The sequence below is a fragment of the Macaca thibetana genome, chromosome 3 (genome assembly GCF_024542745.1).
Source record: "Macaca thibetana thibetana isolate TM-01 chromosome 3, ASM2454274v1, whole genome shotgun sequence".
Classification (NCBI taxonomy): domain Eukaryota; kingdom Metazoa; phylum Chordata; class Mammalia; order Primates; family Cercopithecidae; genus Macaca; species Macaca thibetana.
Window position 1 is genome coordinate 101,145,902 of NC_065580.1, and position 22,575 is coordinate 101,168,476.

The window sequence follows — 22,575 nt, forward strand, 5'->3', positions numbered from 1 at the left end:
CGGACAATGGGCCCCTGAAGGCACACCCTCCACCTCCCACGCTGAGCTCACTCCTCAGCAGCGCTCAGTGAATGCTCATTGAGGAAACCGAAGGCCCTTAGGAGAACTGGGCACTGGAGCAGAATCTAAAAGGATGGAAGGACTTGGGCCATAAGTAGGGCAGGCAGCAAGAAGAGGAGAAAGGGACACAGGCAGGAGCTGAGAGAGCAAAGCCTCAGAGGCAGGCAAGTCCAAGGCCCACACAGAAAACTGCAGAATCTGGTTTGGGGGTGCCAAGAGAAGGAGAGGGGAGACAGGCAGGAAGAGGAGGCTTCTTTCATGCAAAGTCAGCACTGACTCTAGCGCTAGACCTGCCTCTAAATGCCCTACAGAAGACAGCGGATTTAATCCTCACAGCAGTCTCTGAGGTAGCTGCAAATAACCCCATTTCACAGATGAGGCTGCTGAGGCCCAGGGAAGCAAAGTCACCTGCCAAAGGTCCCACTTCAGGTAAGGGGCAGAGGCAGGATTCAAGCCCAGACAGTCAGCAGGTTGTGGCTTGGTCAGGTACCCATGGGAAGAGCTGGTCCTGGGCGAGGAAGTGAAGACCTGTGGGTCACGGATGCTGAGAGGACCCCAGCCCCAGAACAGGGTTGCTGTGGGGCTCAGGAGGCCGCTCAAGTGAGAAGCCCCTCTCTTGCCACAGAGGAGCAGAGGCCTTGGAGGCAGAGAGCTGGGTCACGGGAGGCAGACCCAGCCAGTGGGCAGGACCTTGCACAAGAGAGATGAGGAATTATAAATATTAGGTCTTAGCCCCTGGTTCCTGACACAGAATCCCTAAAACCTTTGGAATTTCCTAGGTGACAGGAGTGTTGTTTGTTCTAATGAGGTGACTCTTGGTGAGCTACCAAATGGAGCTGGTTACCAGAGACACCACGCCATGGTTAGAAGGTTGGAGCTTTCAGCACCTTCCTATGCCTTGAGGAAGGGAGAGGGGCTGGAGATTGGGTTAATATGCCTCAGTAATGGAGCCTCCATGAAACCCCTCAAAGGTGGGATCGGGGGCTTCTGGTTGGTGACCACTTGGTGGTGCTGGGAGGGTGGCATCCAGCGAGGGCATGGTGCTCTGTGCCCTCCCCACAGCTTGCCCTGTGTGCCTCTCCACCTGGCTCTTCAGCTGTATCCTTTGTGATAGACTTTAAAATAAACTGGAAATAGAAATGTTTCCTTGAGTTTTGCAAAATGTTATAGCACATTATTGAACCCAAAGAGAGGGTTATGAGAACTCTTGATTTACATAGCCTGTCCGTCGAGAGAATGGGAAGCCCTGTCTTGTAATTGGCATCTGAATTGGGGGCAGTCTTGTGGGACTGAGCCTTTACCTGTGGGGGCTGATGCTGACTCCAGGAAGATAGCATCAGAATTGAATTGAATTGGGGGACACCCAGTTGGGGTCCCCAGAGAAGTGCAGAATTGCTTGGGGCAGAAAATCCACACTTTTGGTGTCAGAGGTGTGTAAGAGTGTAGAGAAGAAATAGACTGTTTTCCTGTTTCCATGATTCTCTCTTCTGAGGGAAACATGTTGGGCATGTGTGCTAATTAGCTCTTGGCTGTCCTAGGACAGAGAGCTCCCCACCATCCACCCCAGCCCGTGAGACCGACTGTAGGCTGTGGGAGCCCAGGGTCCACATCTGTGTTCCCAGTCCCTAGTTCACAGCCTGGCACATAGCAGGTGCTAAATAAATGTTTGTCGACTGACTAACTGCTTGCATGGATTAATGAAACCATGGCCCCCTCAGCCAGGTAGAGCTACATCCCCACCCCTAATTTTGGGAGCCCAGGTTCTGGGCTTTTCCTGCTTGCTATATTTCCTTCTCTCTGAACTTTGCTCTGAGCCTAGCCTGTGTGAGGGCTCAGGTCCTGGTTCCCACCTCTCAGTGCCTGGCATGGGAGGCCCTCACCTTAGAAGAGGCAAAGGAGAGGCCCTGGCTGGGGAAGAACACAGGAGTGAGAGCCAATACTCCAGCTGCTCTTCTTCCACCTTGGATCCTATCCAAACAGAACCTGTGCCCGGGGCCCAGACAGGCCTCAAAGGTGTCGCCTCCCTGGAGCCTGGGGATCTGGCCCAGTCTAGTGTTCCCTCCAGGACCTGGCGACAAAGCTTCTGTCTATATTTAGCCCTTGGTCTAAGCTGGGGAGATTTACAGGACCACACGTCCTGGGCCCAGGCTGCCAGGGACCAGAGGGGAATGGGGTGAGCTCCCTCCCTCTGCTTCCCAAGGTCAGAGAAGGACTCAGCTGGGAGGGGCAGGATTCCATCCCATGTTTGCTTTCATTCAGTGGATTTCATTGAGCCTGAGCTCAGGCCCTGCCCCTTAGGGAGCACAGAGTTAGAGGAAAGAGCAAGAGGAGAGGAAGAGAAGAAGGAGGAGGCTTGGAGGGGAAGACTGGAAAAGAGGGAAGGAAGAGTGCAGAGGAGGAGGGAGAGAGAAGGGAGGAAAGGAGGAAGGAGGAGCGGGGAGGAGAGGGGATGATGATGAGGAGAGCAGAACAGGTAGGAAAAGGGAGAGGGGGAGAATGAGGAGGAGAGAAAGAAGGAAGAGGAGGAAGAGGAGTATGGGGGAAGGAGGTGGAGGAGACTGGGAAGAGAAAGGGGAGGAGGTGGGGGAGGAAGGAAGCATGCAGGAACAGGGAGGAGGGGGAAGAAGGGAGGAAGGTGGCCATGAACAAGGAGGGGGAGGAGGAGGCAGTCAGGCCCTGCATAGACATAGGGGGCAGTAATGGGAGCTGAGACTGGCTGAGGGGAGGGTGAGGGGTGGGGAGTCAGATGAGGGAAGTGGGTCATTATTTCCTGGCGTGTCCAGGCAGGCTCCTTGGAAGAGGAGACTTTAGATACTCAGTTCTAACTTGTAGGGTGTTGGATGTTGAGTGAGGACCCCCACCCCCGCCCCAGGCAGCTCCCAGGGGCTTTCTCGTCCCTGAGTCTGTGCTCAGCCAAGTTCGTCTTCCTACATTCCTAGTTCCCCTCCAGCTCCCCCGGGAGGCTTTAGGCCTCTCCTCATTCTGCTGTTCTCTCTTCTCTCCAAACGCCCGTGAATGCTTCTCCCCTCAGCCCTGCTTGCCTCCCCTGTGCTGAGCCCTGGGCCCTGAACACTGATGGGGAAGGAGGGGGACGGGGATGGGAGGGAGAGGTGACTTGGCCCAACATAGGGGCAGGAACTGGCCAGCAGGAGGTCCTGTAACAGGCCACTTGGCCTAAAGTTATCTCCTTAATTATCAACACATCTAATGTCCAGTTTGCCTAAAAGTCACATCTCTTCTGATTTGTTTTGGCATCTGTCTGAATGTCCTAAAAATAATTCAATATTAAAATTAAATAACGTTAAAATTAAACTTTTGTTAAAGGAAGGGAATCTGGAGTCAGGCTGTGCGTTGGAATCCTGGCCCTGCCACGTACCAGCTGAGCGGCCCTGGGCACATGAGCTCACCTTACTTTCTCATCTGTAAAATGGGGATAGGATGGTTTTAACTCGTGGGGTTGATGTGAAACTAAACATAGGTGAGGTGAGTCAGTGCCCATGATAGGCCCTGTAGGGCTGCTAGGTAAAATAAAATAAGCTTATTGAATCATCTGTTCCCCACGGGTTTGCAATCATTAAAAATTAGCATTTTGAGAAAGACAAACATCGCATGTTATCGCTTATTTGTGGGATTTAAAATTCAAAACAATTGAATTCATGGATATAGAGAGTAGAAGAATGGTTACCAGAGGCTGGGAAGGGTGTTAGGGGATGGGCTAACAGGTACCAAAAAAAAAAAAAAAAGACTGAATAAGATGTAGTATTTCACAGTACAACAGGGTGACTGTACTCAATACTTTAACTGTACATTTAAAAATAACTAAAAGTACAATTGGATTATCTGTAACACAAAGGATAAATTCTTGAGGGGATGGATGCCCCGTTTTACATGATGTGTTTTTTACACATTGTATGCCTGTATAAAAATATCTCATGTACCCCATAAATATATACACCTACTATGTACCCACAAAAATTAAAAATAAAAATTAAGGCCAGGCATGGTGGCTCACGCCTGTAATCTCAGCACTTTGGGAGGCTGAGGTGAGTGGATCACGAGGTCAGGAGATCAAGACCATCCTGGCCAACATGGTGAAACCCCATCTCTACCAAAAGTACAAAAAAAAATTAGCTGGGTGTGGTGGTGGGTGCCTGTAGTCCTAGCTACTCAGGAGGCTGAGGCAGGAGAATCGCTTGAACCCAGGAGGCAGAGGTTGCAGTGAGCCAAGATTGTGCCACTGCACTCCAGCCTGGGCAACAGAGCGAGACTCCATCTAAAACAAAACAAAATAAAATAAAGTAATTATAATTATAATTAACATTTAAAAAGTTAGAATGTTGGAAGAAGTGACTGTAGATAAACTGGCTGAGGAATGCTTAAAATGGTTTAAATTAAATGAAGTAGAATATGACAGCTAAGAAGATAAAGAGTAGTCCCATAATTCTTAGAGGCTGCAAATTTGAGACTTAGGAGGAATACAAAATTAAGTAGGCATTGCCCTCAGACAGAATTTTTTTTTTAATACCGAAACACCAACAAAATGGCAAAAACAGAGACTAAACGAGCTAGATAGGCTAGAAAACGCTCCGAAGGGAGTTGAATTTTTGGGAAGAGTCATTCAATGCGTTAGCTGCTGGCAAATGGCCCTGGAGCCCCAGCCCTGCCGACTCTCAGTGTGTGCGTCTTAGGGCACACGGTGGACTTGGTCTTTGGTGTGAGCCGGACAAGTCAGGGATGGTCCAGGGACTGCCAGGGACTTCTCCGTGTTCTTTTCTCTTTGCTGAGCCTTCTTGGGGCAGATGGGCCCACCAGAAGCCAGGACCTGGGCAAGAGGTCATAGAGGCACCATCGTGAGACGCTATGGGGGTGTCTCGCTGTCCAAAGCTCCAAGGAGCTGAACTCAGTCAGCAGGGGCTGAGAAGCTCCTGGGATCTTCACAGAGTGAGAGGCAAGTGGCATTGCTGAGCCTCTTTAAACCTGTTTCCTGTCTGTGAATAAGTGGCCCCACCTTCCCGGTGTTTGAGTAAGGCGCCTAACACCACGTAAAAGCTGCCAGATTACTGCCTGCCTCCAGAGCAGCTTCCCAAAGTCCTCCTTGGGGAATAGGGAGCACTGGGGTCAAGGCTGGGTGGGTTCCTCCAGGCCTTCAGTGTGTCCTGGGCCAGGGCATCCTCTTCACTCAAAAACAGCAGCTGGAACCCCTACAATTGCAGATCAGACCAGTCCTCTCCCCTGCTCAGAGAGCGCCCCATGTCCTCAGATCCCACAGATGTCTTTTCAGGGTATGTCCTCAGATCCATACAGCTCTGCAGTCTCGCACAGATGTCTTTTCTGGGTTGGGGCCCTGGGGCCTTCCCCCCTACCTTCTCCCCGATCCCTTCCCTTGAACTACCCATCTCCATCCCTGCTGTGCTGCCCACCTCCTACCAGGCTCCCCCAATCCTGTCAAGGGCCCTCACACCTACACATACTTCTTCTGAGCCCATTTACTGGAACTTGTAAATACAGACTCCTTTCTTTCCTGCCACGCCCCCTTCTGGGCGATAAACTCCACAAGAACAGGAACCAGATTAGCGTTCAGACCCTGGATCCTCCCCATGGACAGTCCTCCTTAAACACTGGAGGAATAACTGAGAAGCCTCCGAGGCCAGGCTGGACTCTCCTGGGCTGTCTTCTCTCTCTACTTCCTGCTCCAGGTCTCATCGTCTCAGGACCCAGGAAGAAGTCCCATTGCCATGAAGGCCCAGCGAGAGGAAGGCTGGGCTTTGGCGTCAGAAAGGCTGGGGTTTAAGTGCTCTCCAGCTGCTTACGTGCTGAGTGGCTGTGGGCAAGTAACTGGTCTCTATCCCAGTCTGGGATCCCCGGGAGAGCTGGGGACAGGGCCTGGGATGACCCCAAGGGAAGCTGAGCCCACAGTGTTGCCCTGAGAATCCTAGGGCACCTCTGGAGCCGCCAGCAGAAGCTTCCTCCGTCTAACTAGCTTGGGTGGCTGGCGGCATGGCCCCCAGAGGGACGGGCTGGGGGCCACCGTTGCCCCGATACTTGGATCTCCTGGAAGGCACTTATCTGGAGAACAAGTGGGAGAGGGCAAGAGAACTCAAAGCCCAGGATGTCTTTGGGGGCAGAGGGGTGGATGGTGAACCCCCTGCACAACTTTCACCCATCCCAATTGCAGTCTGCAATGTCACTCAAAGGACTCAGCCGGTCTGGGGGCCATCTCCCTATGGGACACTGACCATAGCTCAGCATGGTACCTGCCTCCCACCTCTCTCCTCCACCTGGCCAGGCCCCTAGGAAGGCAGGGACCCTCTGTGGTGCTGTATCTGTGGTGCCTGGCACAAAAGCGTAGCTGGCATTCACTGCGTGCTCACACCACACCAAGCATGATGCTGCGTGCTTTACTTGTATTACCTCAGTGTTCCCCACAACAAGCCTGTTCAGTAAGCACCGTTGTCATCCTCATTTGACTGATGAGGAAACTGAGGATTTGAGTAACCTGTCCAAGGTCACACATTAAGCAGCAAAGCAGGGATTTGGATTGGTTTTGTTGGCAAATATCTGTTGAATTACTGTTGAATGAATTATCCTCCTTATACATATAGGGACACTAAGCCCCAGAAAATGGTCCCCAAGGCTGGTCTGTGGGGGGAGTCTTGGACAGGGACAGGCCTCTTAGCTTCCACTCTGGCACCACTCCCCAGATTGTGAGGCCTAGGACAGGTCCCCCTCCCACTCTGAGCCTCAGTTTCCCCATCTGTAAAATGGTGGACCACTCCCACCAGCCTCTCCCCTACTTCTTCAGCTCTCTTTTGATGGCTGCTCTGTGTCCCTTCACCCCACCTTCCATCGGCGGCCCCTAACTCTGGACAAAGGCACGGGGTGTGGCTGGACAAAGCTCAGAGTCTCGAGAAACCCTTGGAGAGGCTGGTTCTCCCAGAGCCCATTCTGTCCCCATCGCTCATCTGGTACTGGGGGCCGCCTGATTTCAGGCACTGAAAGGAAGGGTGGAGACAAGGCAACAGGGGCAGGAGGTGGCTCTGCGGGTCCCCGCGGGTAAGGGTCAGAACTAGGAATGGGCTGGGGAAAGAAGTCAAGGATCCTGCAGGAGAGATGGAGGGGGGATCATGGGGGTGGGGAGAGAATGGACAGGAGACAGGGAACCTCGGGCCCTGAGGTAGGCAAGTTCTGGACACTAGGGTGTCACCCCAGAACCCTCTGCTTATCCACAGGGGACTCCCAGTCTCATCCTGGCTGGCCTCACAGTTTCATCTTCCCTTCCCCTGCCCCCTCACCCAGGCATGGAATCTCCAATTCATCATCAAGACTCAGGGATCCCCGATCCAGCCCAGTCACCATGCCCTGAGACCCCCGCCCCTAGTCATGAGAGCTGGGAGTTCTGCGCTCCTGGTGCCCCACCTCGTGGACTCCCACTCCCTGCACTTACTTGGAGCAGCGGTAGAAGGAGGCAGAGCAGGCAGAGGAGGTGTGGGATGTAGAGGAGGCCTAGGGGCCCTGAGGGACCCCTCATGCCAGTAGTGGATGGGGGTTAGGGCCCCGAGAGTGCTGCCCAGCACAGTGGCCACACCCCGGCCAGCCCCACCCAACCTGGCCCTGGAGGGGAGGCCCGAGGTAAGGCCCTGGGCACGAGGGGGTATTCTCCACCCACCTCTTCCACAGGGCAGCAGTGGCCCCGCCCCACAGCCCACAGCCTCCAGGTTATTTATAGCTGGTGCAGGACAGCTGCTGCTACCCAGCCAACCAAGGGGCTATGCTCTCCCTCCAGCCTGCAGAGAAGGGGTTAATGCCTTCTATCTGCTTCCAGCATTGCCGGGGCTGTAGCTCCCCAGGTGGGAGAGAGGAATTGAGAAAAGGAGGAGGGGGCCTAGGCTGTGGTCCCTGCTTGAGCACAGGATTGGGCTGCCCTGGGTCTCAGCTGAGCCAGCACTGCCTAACACCTATCCGGGGAGTTTTAACAGGTGCTAATGCCTACTGGGATGACTGAGATGGGAGGGTGGATGCTGGGTAAATAGTAGTACTGTATCAATGCTACATCTGCTGATTCTGATACTGTACTGTGGGTAGGTGAGAGAATGTTTTCATTCTTGGAAAATACACATTTAGGATTAAAGAGGCACCATGTTTCTAACGTACTTTCAAATCATTCAGAAATACACTCACATAGATAGATATATAGATAGAACAAGAGAGCAGATGAAGCAAAATGTAAATTGTTGGTAAATCTGGAAAAGGGGTATATGGATATGCTTTGGATCATTCTTTCAACTTTTCTGTACGTTTGAAATTCTATCAAAATGAAATGCTTAAAAAAAAAAAAAAAACAAAACCCAACTGACAGCAAACACGGCCATGGCAGGGCTCACCCAGAGATTCCAATGACGTAGCTTGGGATGGGGCCCGGGTGTCTGTATGTTTCAGGAAATGGCTAGGGATCCTGATGTCAGGTGGATCTTGCGGAGCAGTGCTGTTCTTGTGGGGACAGGTTCAACCTGGGGCTGGGTCATGGCTCATGAGGTGAGGTGTGTTCTTCTGGAGCCTCGGAAGCCTCCTTGGGAGCTGTTCCTGACAGATGGGCCTGGTGCAGGGGGTTTAAAAGCTTAAGCCGCAGTTGCACCTTGCTTGTTGTTAGGATCTGAGGGGAAAGCATGTGAGGAATGTGATTAGTGGGGCACCAAGCTTTCTCCTAGAGATGCAGGCAGGGCCAAGAGAGACCTTGGAAAACTCAGTCCCAATTTAAGTAACTCAGACACTCTGTGCTCCTTCTGGTCTCCCTATCTGAGACATGGGACACTTTTCTGTCCTTGAGTGCCTCCTCCCTACCCTCAGCCCCTTCCTCCAGGCAGCCTTCCTGGTTGCTCCAGCTCCCACCTCCCTCTCCTGTGAAATCTCGCAGATATGAGTCTGAAGCCTCGCCTCACTGTTGTGAACTGTTCTCTAAGCTCTGCAAGGATAAGGATGAATGTGAATGTGCCCATACCTTCCTCTCCTCGTTTTTCCTTCTCCCTTCCCTCCTCTTTTCTACAGAGCTTAGTCTCAGTGGTACAGGGAAATCTTTACAGGAAAAGTGGAGGAAGAATTGACCAGATTCCTCATTTATTAGAAGGCGGCAGAGTGAAAACCCTATCCCAAGTCCTGGGGCAGGATTTGGCTTTCCCGGACCCAGCCAGATGGGCTTGGTGAGAGAGGGCTCCTTGTAGAAGATGGATACCTCCTGTAAAACATCATAAGCTGGCAGGACTTTGAGGGCTGGAAAGACTCTGAAAGATGGCTGGGACAGTTCCCTTCAGCAGCTTTCAGCTGGAGGTCTCCAGGGGCCAGCCTTATAGCAGGCACTAAGAGCAGAGGCCAGCCTCAGAGTGTGCAGGGACATGGGAAGGAGAGGCATAGGGAACCCATGAGACCTGGGCATCCATAACTGATGGGAGGCGGGACATGGCACAGGTGCTGGGCCGGCTCAGGGGAGTGAGAGGGCACTTCCTGGGAAGGTACTGCAGGAGCACGTTGAAGGGTTTAAACAGATGGAGGAAGGGGAGACCCTTACTGCAAATAGGGAAGTCTCCTGAGCAGAAGCAGGGAGCAAGGTAAGTCTCATGCAGCTGGGAGCCTGGCTGGGTGAGGTAGGCTGGAGGGAAGCCAGATTCTCTGCAGCTTTAGAAGGGTCCAGGTAGCAGTAGGCGCTGTGGGGCTTAGCCCCGTTTCCTCTCTGGGTGGGGTGTTCTCGGTGCCTGTCTTAGCTTGGGCTGCTGTAGCAGAGTACCATACTCTGGGTGGCCTTAACAACAGACATTGATTTCTCTCTATTCTGGAGGCTGTGACACCCAAGATCAGGGTGCCAGCATAGTCAGGCTCTGATGAGGGCTCTCTTTTGGGTTTGTAGGTGGCTGCCTTCTTGCTGTTTCCTTACATGGCAGAGAGATTGGACTCTTGTCTCTTCCTCTTCTTCTAAAGGCACTAATTCCATTATGGGGGTTCCACCCTCATGACCTCACCTAACCCTAAACCTTAATTACCTCCCAAATAGCATCACATTAGGGGTTAAAGCTTCAACTCGGGAATCTGGGGGGACACACACATTCAATGCTGGCAGTGCCAGTCCCCTGGCTGTCCTTGTGATTCTAAATAGGTCCCCTTTCACAACCTAGAACTTTCTTAGAACTCCTCTGGGGCAATGAGAACCACTTTTTGCACAAAGTACCCAGGAGTTTACATTCTCCCAACCCCCTAAGGGCATCCTTAGCATTGACTGATTGGTGTTCCTTTGCCTGGAGGTGGAAGGAACTCTGAAGTGTAATGGGCATTCTAGAACTCCTTATGGAGCCAGGCAGAGGCCAGGACTCTGCCTGGGGTCTTTTCCATTCTCTGTCCTGCCTTGCCTCGTCTCTTACCAGTCACTCCTGGGAGCACTTTCTTTACGCATCTCTGCACAGGAATCTTCACCTTTGGGGAACCCCATCTAAGGGAGCCTAAATGGTCAAAGAAGTCTGGACTTGATCCCTCTAAATGGAAGGTGTTAACAACAAACAACAATAAAAAAACAAAAACCGTGAGCCTGTGGGGTTTCCTCTAGACAGGCTTTCACTTTCTGAGGCTGCTGGTGGTAGAAGAAACCCTGCCTAGCAATGTGATCTGAGCAAGTTAATAACAACATTGTCATTTATAGGCTTTATGTGAGTAAGGGTAGATTCAGGGTGGAAAGGAGGCTTTATGTTTTTGAAAATGCCTTCATGGGCCTTTTTGGTGATGAAAGACAAACTCAGCGTGATCTAAAAGAGAAGGGGGTGGAAAGAGACCTAACTAGCTTTGTAAAGCAAAGCTATTGAAATGACTAGATTGAGCATGGCATCCCAAGATGGAGAAGGTGTAGGAGGGCTAGGAGCCAGGCTCTAGAAAGAAGGAAGAAAAAGAAGAGGAGACAGGGACTGCGGGCACTGGCCGGGTCCTAGCATGGATGAACTGGGAGCTTCCCTATGGTGGTGAATTGTCAATGAATGTTATGCTTCATCTTCAGAAAAGTCTACAATACACAACAGCCTGTGCCAGCAGTGAAAGGGGAGGTGCTGGGTTATGTTGGATACAGGGTTAAGAGAGGCCAGAGGTTGTGGGAAGCGGGAGCTAAACAGGAAATTTCTTTGTTTTGTCCCAAGATGGTACTGTTCTTCTGAGAAATGCTCCATCCTCTACTCCAACCATGCTCAGCCTTTTTTTATCCCCGTTATTATTTACAAGAAGGCTTTTTAGATATTTATTTTCCTGATTGCCCTCCCTCCTACCATGAAATTTTAATACCACAAACAAACTGTGTATCTGTCATGTACTTGCCTCTTTGGAGGGCCATGGACCATTCTCATATCAGATGATTCTGCCTCCTAAGAACCGATTTTGTTCCCTTGGGAGCAAAGAACAGGCATGCTGTTCTCCAGCCATGTGTTCTGGCTAGCAGCCAGCCACTGTGGATTGGCCAAATGCTATTGACCAAGCTGGACAATGAGAGTGTCTTACCCCGCTGACCATAGTTGTTTGGTACAGGAATGGACAGCTGATCTGAAATTACCCAATCATAGCCCTTCTCTGGGATTTTTATTTTTATTTTTTGAGACAGGGTCTTATGCTGTCACCTAGGCTGGAGTATAGTGGCATGATCACGGCTCACTATAGCCTCTGCCTTCCAGGACCAAGTGATCATCACACCTCCTGAGTAGCTGGAACTACAGGTGTGGGCCACCATGCCCAGCTAATTTTTAAAACTTTTTTTGTAGAGACAGAGTCTCACTATGTTACCTAGGCTGGTCTCAAACACCTGGGCTCGTGTGATCCTCCCATCTTGACCTCCCAAAGTGCTGGGATTACAGGTATGAGCCACCTTACTCAGGTGGGATTTTTAAACTTTGCTCCACAGAAAGAGGTTATTCCTTTCTCGTGAAGAACCAGAGTTGCCAAATATAGTGGCTTCATCGAGAACCAAGCCGAGAGCATGGGCAGAGAAGAGAAGAGGAGAGAAGGGCCTGGTAGCCTTTGAGGCTTTAGTTCCAATTGGACCTGAAGCCAGCCTTGCCCCTGCCTCCAGTAAGGGAGCTTTCCAATAAACCTTCCCTTATGTTTAAAGTTTGTTTCTGTTGCTCACTACCCATGGAATTCTGACCAATACAGAAGTGTTCAGGAATTGAACAGGAGTAGACTTTAGCGTAAAAAGTGACCAGGAAAATGTAAGACACCCCACCCACTTGCCTGGGAGCCAGCACTGTTGCAGGGAGCCTAGACCCTCCGTAAATCTAATGGGATGGGTGGCTGGGTCATTGTATGTGATTGTGAAAGGAAACGGTGACTTTGATGGGCTGGAGGACTTAGGGACACATGTGTCCCTGGGCAGGGGAGGGTCTGCATTCTAGAAGGTTTGCTCAGGCAGCGGGGTAGTCTTGGGTTGGAGGTGGCAAGTCTGGAGTTAAGAAGTCAGTGTGGGCGAATGCAGCAGCCCAGGCAGGAAGGGATGAGCTGGTCCTCGCAGTCCAGGGAGGAGTCTAAGGAAAGGCAGCACCTGTCGAGAAAGGGACCTCTACCCTGCCTTCGGGGCCACCGCATGGACCCCATCTCTGCCTGTGACTAAGACTGCTCAGTCCCAGTGCCATAGAAGATGAGGTGCCTTGGGTCCTGCAGAGGGAGCTCCCGGCCTGACCTTGTGGCCAGGTGACATTCCCTAGGTTTCCGATGCTATCTCCTTAATTTAGCTAGAGTCACACCAATTTAGCCTCAGGCTGCAGACTCTGCTCTTGCTATGCAATTTCAGAGCACAATTTTATAGCATTGTTGAAAGAACAGACATTGATTTGCTCAGTTTTAATTTTCATTTTTACCCCATGGCTTCCATGGGATGTTAATTTGATTCCACTCTCTTTTTTTTGCCTCCCAAACCCTGGTTCAGGAAGGCCAGAGCAGAGCAGGAGTGACTATGCAGTTCTGTTGTCACTGGTCTCTGAAGAAAAACAGGTCATGTTTGATTAATAGAGATTAAGTCAGCTCTGGTGGAGCTTCTACCTGCTCATGAACGAGCCCTGAACTTTGTGCCTGAGAACAGCTGTGGAGCCCATGTTTTCCGGAATAGTCCAGGCTCCAGTGCCCAGTGGCATCAGGCCTGGCTCTGTTTGTCCCGTCTGTGGTTTCACAGCTGCGCCCTGTCCCATGTGCAGGCTCCTCCCAGGAGCAGGCGCTGTGAGCTGTCCTGGGCAGAAACCCATGGAGGGGATCTCAAGTGGCGCAGGGCAGGCTGAGACTGCCCTGGAGGGCTTGGCCTGTGCCAGGGTCTGGCCTCCACCCCGCGGGGCCTGTCCCTGCCCCTGCTCCATTGTCTTTTGTGGTCCACGAGATGCCTAGCTTGCTCCCTCCACTCTTTCCCCTGTCATCGGTGGCCATGGTGAGGACCAAGTGAGGACCTGTGTGGACAAACTCTGCCTAGAAATGTGAGAGGTTGTCATTATTGTTATTTTGATTCAAAGTCAACAAACACTGAAGGCCTACTATGTGCAAGACCCCGTGCAAGGCCTGGCCATGGGTGCTTGGAACAAAGGTTCTTAGATGTCAAGTGAACGAATGGACAGGGAGGACCCCGGGAGCCTCACGGCAAGGGGCGAGGAGTGGTCAAGGGCAGGGTCGCACAGTGGGCAGGCTCTGGATGCCATTACTATGCCTGCCTTTCCTGGACCCCTACAAGAACACTGGACGGAAGGCAGGAGACAGTGTTTGGTTTGAACTTAACATAATTTTATTTAATGAGCAACTATTAAGTGCAGGAGACACGGAGAGAAGACACAGTGGTTGCCCCAGCTTGGTGGGGGAGACAATAAGTAAACAGGCAAGGCCTATGGGGGGAGGAGTGAGCGTCACCAACACATGCACCCCGCCAGTGGGGCCAGGGAAGGCGGCTTAAAGAATGAGGGGAGCTCAGCTGGGTGAGGCTAGAGGTGTCAACAGCAAACGAGCGAGAACAAGGCAGGCCCACGCACCAGCAGGTGGTTTGTATGGGCGGCATCTGTCACAGATGGGTGCCTGAGGGGATGTTTTAGCCAGTTTGGGCTGCAGAACAATATCATAGACTCAGGGGCTTATAAACAATAGGACTTTATTTCTCACAGTTCTGGAGGCTGGGAAACGCAAGATCAAGGAGCTGGCAGGTGGTGTCTGGTGTGGAACTACTTCCTGGCCTGCAGATGGCCATCTTCTCCTCATAGCCTCCCAGGGCGGAGACAGAGCAAGCTCTCCCGTCCCTTTATATAGGGACAAGAACCTCATCATGAAGGGTCTGCCCTCCTGACCAGTCACCTCCCAGAGGCCACATTTCCTAAGACCGTCACAATGGGGGTTAGGATTTCAGCATTTGGCTTTGGGGTGGGGAGTGGGACGCAAACATTCAGTCCATAACAGGGGGACTACTAGGGAGAGGCAGGGCCGTGGGCAGAGCTCAGGCCTGGGGCATGTGGGCAGGGTAAGGCAGCCTTTGGAAGTTTCCACTGTGGCAGTGACAAGGGCTGGAACGTGGGAAGAATAGGGTGGAGGATGGCGTGGCTGGGACATGCCCAGGGGCAGGGAGACCAGGCAGGGGACTCTGTAGGGAAGTGGCGGTGGCCTGAGTCCTGGTCCTGATGCTGCTACCCAGAGAACATTGGAGCCAGAAGGGACCTTGACAGTCACTCAATTCATGCTTCCATCTAACAGGTGGAGAAACCAAGGCCCCATGAGGCCTGGGACCTGGCATTTTCAGGAAGGCCACCCCCGGGAAGGCTTCTTCCCCAGCCACTTAGCTGGCCCTCTCCCCAACCTCTTTCTACCTGCGCAGTGAGACAGATCAATGACACATGTCTCTTCCTGTTGTTCTGGGCCACGCTGCCTCTACTGCAGGGTGACGTTGTAGGGCCTTCAGCCTGGGGCTCCCCAGAGGGCAAGAGCCTGAGACAGCAGGTCAGTAAAAGGTGAGTGGTCCATGGGATTGGCAGATCCTGGACTCAGCCCTTCACTGGGCAAATGTCAGGCCCAGTGGTTGGGCAGCTTGGGGGCATTTTCACCTGAATATGGGGACAGGGCCACCGGCCAGTGGTATCAGACTGGCAAGGTGAGGAGGTGGCCTTTTGTCATGGAGTCACCTGTGTCCAGAACAGCTGCCCTCCCCTTGGGCCATGGGAGGACAAAGGAGTGAGCCAGAGGAAACCAGAGCCGAATGCCACTTTGACTCAGAGTGCTCTCCTGGTGGCTGGCAGGGCTGGGTGGGGTAGTGTGAGAGTGAGGCCAGCGGCCTGCAAGGTTTGTCCTCTGCCTAGTTCACTTGGCCTGGAGCCTGGACTGGGAGGGAGGATTCCAGTCCGGCTGTATGACTCACTGGCTGTGAGCCCTTGGAGAAAAGGGATTCATCGTCTGGACCTCAAGTTTCTCATCTGTGAAATGGAATCGTCTCCATGGTTGAGCTGCCTTACATTGCCCCTGGGTCATGTTTACATTCTGAGGGGTCTGGCCTCCCTTCCAGGGGTTCCCTGGGTCTCTGCTTGGCTACTCCCTGGGCTGGGGCTGATGGCCTCTCAGGCAGCAGACACTCTGATCATCATCATAGCCTGCCGGTGAGTGGCCTGAGCTAGCCTGTCAGTAAAGAGGGGTGGGATCCACTTCCTTCCACTCTGATCTCTTCTCCACAGCCCTCAGTTGTTCCTGGAATTAGACAAAGCCCTGAAAAAATGCGAAGTAGGGGACGTGGAAGTATGACAGCTGCAAGTAGCACCTCCTGGTTCACCTCTCCCACCTTCCCAAGATACACCGAAGTTTTCAATAATGCTGAAGGCTAGAAATAAGCCAGAAACAAGGGGAGATGTTTAACTAATTGAAGCTCAAAGAAAGAAGTGAAACAGAACAACACTGAAGCCACTGTTTGTTCCGCCTTCCGCCTGGGGAAAGGAGGAAAGCCGCGTTCCTACTGTGTGAGGGCTGCATTCTCCTTGGCCTCCCTCATCCATATCTCTCACCATGTGGTGACAGCTGTCCTTTGAGATTTAACTCAAGTTGCTGTGAGCACGCTATCCTGCCTCCCTGAGGGGGTTCAGTGACCTCCACAGGCACGTATGTGCTCCAGGGAGCTCATGTTCTCATGGCCCCCTCCAGTCAGAGTCCCAGCTTCTTTTTTTTTTTTTTTTTTTTTTTTTTTTTGAGACAGGGTCTTGCTCTTGTGCCCAGGCTGAAGTGCGGTGGCACAATCATAGATCACTGCAGCCTCCACTTCCCAGGATCAAGCGATTCTCCCACCTCAGCCTCCCAAGTAGCTGGGATCACAGGTGCATGCCATCATGCCCAGTTTTGTTTTTTTTTTTTTGGTAGATATGGGGTCTCACTATGTTGCCCAAGCTGGTCTCAAACTCCTGGGCTCTGATTTTTCCTGTGGGCCCAGCTCTGTGCCAGCTCTGCTCAGGAAATATGGGAAGAGGAGACCCAGGCCCCTGCATGAAGATGAGCAGGGGAGGAAGAGAAGCAGAGGAAAAATCCAGTCTCATTCTTGGGAGGCTGACTTACCCACAGTCATGGAATATTCTAGGCTGGGTGTGAGCTGGAGGCTGTGAGAGTGTGCAGGAAGGATGGGAGGTCACATGGGCTGGAACCATCCCCGGGGAATCAAAGGATGGAAACGATTGGGTGGTGGAGAAAAGGGAAAGAAATTCATTCCCATTGCTTTACACTCTGGGAAGGCCATCACAGTTCTATTCTTAGAAGGAAACATATTTAACGGGAAAGTTAAATCCCACACCCACCTAAACTCTTGACTTCTGCATTTCCAAATACAGGGCTTGGTGAGTTACCTGAAACTCCTAATAACAGCTAATGCATACTTAGCCTTGGTCCCTGGTAGGCATAATTCTAATCCTTTCAGGTATACCCTATAAATGTATATAATCCCCATATAAAACCATATTGTTATCTGTGTTTTGGAGATGAAGAAACTGAAGCACAGAGAGCTGAGGTCATGGGCCCAAGGTCACAGCACTAATAATAAGCAGTGGATCTAGGAGTTGACCAGCAGTCTGGGTCAGGAGTCCATGCTCTTAACTGCCGTGCTATGGTGCCCTTCTGTGGGAAGGGCCACCCAATGCCTGCAGGCCCTTAGAAATACCTCTCTTGTTTTCCCAGGGCTTGCTATGACATGAGAGTATCACTCTTCCATCCCCCGTCCCTAGTCCTCCTGCTGAATTTCAGAGCCCATCTAGCCATCAACTACCCGCCCCTTCCGCTGCTCTTACCGGGGGGCTGTTTGTGAAGGGAGAACTAGAATTTTTGAGTAACATTTTCTTTCTCTTTCTCTTTCTTTAAGAAATATGGTTCTGGCCGGGCGCGGTGGCTCAAGCCTGTAATCCCAGCACTTTGGGAGGCCGAGACGGGCGGATCACGAGGCCAGGAGATCGAGACCATCCTGGCTAACACGGTGAAACCCCGTCTCTACTAAAAAATACAAAAAAACTAGCCGGGCGCGGTAGCAGGCGCCTGTAGTCCCAACTACTCGGGAGGCTGAGGCAGGAGAATGGCGTGAACCCGGGAGGCGGAGCTTGCAGTGAGCTGAGATCCGGCCACTGCACTCCAGCCTGGGCGGCAGAGCGAGACTCCCGTCTCAAAAAAAAAAAAAAAAAAAAAAAAAAAAAAAAAGAAATATGGTTCTCTCACACTGAGCACCAGAGTTATTGATTCAGCAATAATAGAAAGTATTTGTGCGGAGAACCACGCCTCCTTGCACAATCTGCTAATGTTCTCGTTGGCAGGTATATAGAATATTGACAAAGGAAATTCAAGTTGTCCTGAATTTCCCCCAGCTTCTCAGGAAGAGGGGAAATTAGTTTTTGAACATGGAGTAAATACCATCACAGGTGTCCCCAAATATTGATTATTTGCAGTGTCTTTTATTATATGCACATAGTAGGAGCTCAATGGGAATTGACTAGAGCCAGATTGCCTGGTGAGAATTCTGTCTGCTGTGCTCTAGCTGTGTGACCTTGGGTGAATGACTTCCATTCTCTGGGTCACAATTCCCTTTGTAAAGTGGAGCTGATAATAGTACCTTTCATGGTACCTACCTCTTTGGATCATAGGGAACTACATGTATGAATCAAGGCCCAGTGGTTAAATCAGCGCCTGGCCCATCGTACACCCTCAGTCAAAGACTAGCTGCTGCTGTGACAGGCTTCAAGTGGAAAAGTGAGTGCAAAATATGGGTGGGATAGAAGAGGTCACCCTGGCCACCCTGCTCCTGATGATTGGCACCAGAAGTGACTTTGATCTTTTACAAATATTTGCACTGTTGATGAAAATCTAGCAAGAGTTGGCCAATTAATACTGTATACAAAATTAGAGAATTTTACAAGTAACTTTAGAGAACATCTAGTTTAATTCCCCTCATTTGAGATGTTCAAAGTGAGGCCCAGAGAGGGGAAGGGCTGCTCAGGCTTCTATAGTTGGTCCCTGTCAGAGCTAGGACTTAAGTCCCTCTAGGGAAGAGGCTACGCTGCTTCTCCAGGTTCATTTCTTTATCCATGGCTGTGACCAAATAAAAGATTCAAAGGTCAGAGAGTCAACATACTGCCTTTGGAAAAAGAAATCACAGCTCAATTTGGCACGCTTGGCGCTGAGGTACCAGCATACACTGCTAGGGAGGGACAGCAGCCATCAGTTTAATAACCAGTCCTCCAAGCCATGTGACTAGTTAACCAGGAAATTCTTTTTTTTTTTTTTAATTATTATTTTTTTGAGATGGAGTTTCACTCTTATTGCCCAGGCTGGAGTACAACAGCGCAATCTCGGCTCACCACAGCCTCTGCCTCCCTGGTTCAAGCGATTTTCCTGCCTCAGCCTCCTGAGTGGGACTACAGGCATGCGCCACCACACCTGGCTAATTTAGTATTTTTAGTAGAGATGGGTTTCTCCATGTTAGTCAGGCTGATCTCGAACTCCCGACCTCTGGTGATCCGCCCGCCTCGGCCTCCCAAAGTGCTGGGATTATAGGCATGAGCCACCGCACCCAGCCAACCAGGCGATTCTTTCTGAGAAGTTCTCACCTGATTTTCATCCTGGTCATTGATGACTGAGCCTATGGGTAATATGTGTTTCTAATCGTTAGAACCATGGTGATGACACTGCAGGAACCAGAGATGCTTTTCTACCCATTTCTCAGGGAGGGTGCGTGACACCCAGAGAAATACTGGTATCTTAGCTACCTAGTGGTAGATTTAAAACCAGAACCCAGAACTGCTAACTTCCCAACTAGGAATCTAACTGCAACAAAAGAGTACCTCTCTAAGCAAGCCTTTTGCCAGTGATTTTCCGCATTGCAGTGTTTTTAGTTTTTATTTTTTGAGGCAGAATCTTACTTGTCACTCAGGCTGGAGTACAGTGATGCGATCTTGGCTCACTGCAACCTCCGTCTCACAGGTTCAAGCAATTCTCATGCCTCAGGCACTCAAATAGCTGGGACTAGAGGCATGCACCACCATGCCTGACTAATTTTTGTATTTTTAGTAGAGACAGGGTTTTACCATGTTGGCCAGGCTGGTCTTGATCTCCTGGCTTCAAGTGATCCACCTACCTCAGCCTCCCAACGTGCTGGGATTACAGGCGTGAGCTACTGCGTCTGGCCAGTGTTTTCAAAGATATTTCAGAAAATCCCCCAACTCTGGCCCTTATAAAGACTAACCCCATAGACACAGGGAAGAGGTTTTGATGCCCATCTAGGTTTGAGGCTGTAGATATGTAGAGAGAGGCAAGAGATTACTCCCCTGGAGAAAGTTAGGTTAAGCTGTTGGTCATCTTTGTCTGACTTGTGACTGGCTCTGAGATTACAGAAGGTCTAACCGAGGACTACTCAAAAGAGGATATTCCTACATGCTGCCAGCTTGTGAAATTTTGGCCACTAGCCTTAAAGAAGTACAGAAATTGAGAGTAAGTGTTTAGAAACTTTTATGGCAAGTGATAGAGTAGTTTTATGCTTGCTGAATCTAATAAGAAAAATGTGAACATATATTTTGTAGATCTTTATGGTTTATTTCATTTTTTTTCTCTGAAAATCTGTTTTTGTTGTATTTCTCAGAAATATTGATCCACCATTGATTGACAATAATGAAAGAAAATTCTGGCCCTTCACCTTAGGTGAGGTTTGAGAAGCTCTGCTGTCTAGGTCTCTTCTCCAGATATTCTGAGGCAGTTGGTCCAGGATGCAGGCTGAGTACCTGCTGGTGTCAGGGCTACCCAGGTGATTCCACTGTGCAGCCAGGACTGAGAAACTGCCGTCCCAGATCAGCAGCAGCGGCATCACCCGGGAACATGTTAGAAACGCAAACTGTAGGGCCCACCTCAGAGTCACTGAATCAGAAGTTCTGGGGTGGGGGAGCAGCATTCTGTGTTTTAAAAGTCCTCAAGGTTATTCTAATGCAAGCTGGCATTTGAGAACTATTGCCCTAGACTAAGTTCCTCTCTCCCAGCATTGTTCTGGGTCTGACCTGACAGGCACAGATGTGCACATACTGATCCAGTGAACATTTAGAACTGAAGCACAAACATGCCCTCCAGCTGCCCAGAACCTTTCGCCTCCCCATACAGGTGCACCACCCAAGATTCAGCCTGAAGAGCAGGGCAGAAATCTCTTTATATCCCTGAAGACGATCTCTTTCTTCTTTCTTCTCTCTGATGAGAAATCCAGCATTACCTACTTTTTACTGATTCATAACTCACTCATTCATTTACTGAATCATTCGTTGAACCAAAGATTTTTGAGTTCTCTGCATGCAGGTGTGATGTGGGTCTGGGATACAGAGTTGAAGGAAAGATGTAGGTAGATGGGATAGGTGTAGGGAGTAAGGGGATTTGCTTGGCACCTGACTAGTCCTGGTTCTGGCCCTGCTTCCTATGAGTAAGTCACGGTCCTGTTCTTATCTATAAAATGGGTGAAGTTTGGACTAGATGAACCCTTCGGGTCCTTCCATCTGTAGTGACCTGGGCCTCCAAAGGAGGGCTAGTGACTGAGGCACAGCACTAGGCCCATAGCGAGTTCTCAATCATCACTGGAGTCAGTGGATGGATAGGTGCAAAAATGGATGGATGTTATGAGGATGAGTGTAAAGTCTTTCTGGGGGCAGAAGAAGTCGTGTGTGTGTGTGTATGTGTGTGTGTGTGTGTGTGTCTTCCTGAGCGATGAGCAATGGTGACCCGTCAAGTCCTACATCCCTGCTGTCCTGGGTCCTGGCTGCTTAGCTTCACAGGTAGAGCAGGAAGGACATCCCAGCAACCCAAGCAATCAGAGCATGGGAGCAGCCAGCGGCAGGGCAAACTCTCCAAGGTTGCCCAATCCCATTTCCTGACTGAGCCAGAGGCTCCCTATGCAGCTCCCCAGGAGCAGGGCACCCTGCTTTGGCTTGGACAGGTCCTCCTCATCTCCCACTCAGGTCCCACCAGCATTTTGTTGTGGGTATGGTTCTCCTCCAGGCTGCCTTCCCTAACTGCACCAGCGCTCAATAATCTCCCAGCCCTGTACTCCCATACCCCCCAAGTCTTGGTCTCCAGCCCTTGCTGTCTCCCTAGCCTTGACTCTTCTTAGCTGCCCCCACTATCTTGGAAGCTCCATGAACATTCATAAATACTTATTTTAAGAATTATTTTTAATAATGTAAGAAATATATAAATACATTATCATTGTTAAAAAATAGAAATAAGAAAAACGTCCCCCTTGGCCCTCCCAATACTCCCTGCCTCCCCTGAGAAGACTTCTTACCAGTTTCCTGAGTTTCTTCCCACACTTAAAATTTTGCATTTACATTTGAATGTTTGTATTTCCATTTCTTGTGAGGGTGTTTACACAAATATTATACTGTATGGATGCTCTTTTCACTCAACAATGTGTCTTGAGACCTTTCCAAGCCAGTAGTTTTGTGCTATATACCACGTATGTGTGTCATCTATATGTTACCTATGTTATGGCATAAATATGGCACAAAATACCATTTATGTTAATGGCTGCCTTTTAACAAGAGCAAGGATACATGCCCTTATTAGTGGAGGTTTGGTACATTTTCAGAGTTTCACAGTGATTAGCTCTGTTGCAGAGAACATTTTTCATGTGCCCCCTTGTGTAACATATGTAAATATTTCTCCAATATATAAAGTGGAATTGCTGAATTGGAGGCTATGCACGCTTTGTATTTCAATAATGCTGCTAAACTACCCTTCAAATTGCTTGCCTCCCAGCACCTGAGGCACCCAATATGTCCCACCCCAGTGTATAACAACCCTCAATCTTCATTTTGCCAATCTGATAAGCAGGAAGGTGAATCTCATTCTTGCTTTAATTGGCATGTCTCTGATTACTCATGAGGTAGAGCATATTTTCATATGGTTATTGACCATTGGTAGAGGAACTGCTCATGGAATAAATTAGGTGCTTAGTAAGGACACTGGTAAAGGAGGAGAAGAGTGGTGTGGCTCGGGGCAGGTAGTCTGTGAGGT

At 50.5% G+C, this 22,575-nt stretch overlaps 2 protein-coding genes across 2 annotated transcripts in view; both read right to left on the bottom strand.

Moving 5' to 3' along the window:
- GGCT (gamma-glutamylcyclotransferase) overlaps positions 1-22,575 on the bottom strand; it is a 1,150,694-nt gene that overhangs the window by 181,522 nt on the left and 946,597 nt on the right. The window lies entirely within an intron of this gene.
- Positions 1-22,575, bottom strand: part of LOC126950873 (uncharacterized) — a 47,720-nt gene that overhangs the window by 5,282 nt on the left and 19,863 nt on the right. Inside the window, exons 4-5 of the mRNA XM_050784827.1 lie at positions 8,693-8,710; positions 7,505-7,786 (exon numbers count right to left, since the gene is read on the bottom strand). Of these exons, the coding sequence (XP_050640784.1) occupies positions 7,505-7,786; positions 8,693-8,710 (300 nt within the window). The remainder of the gene's footprint in view (positions 1-7,504; positions 7,787-8,692; positions 8,711-22,575) is intronic.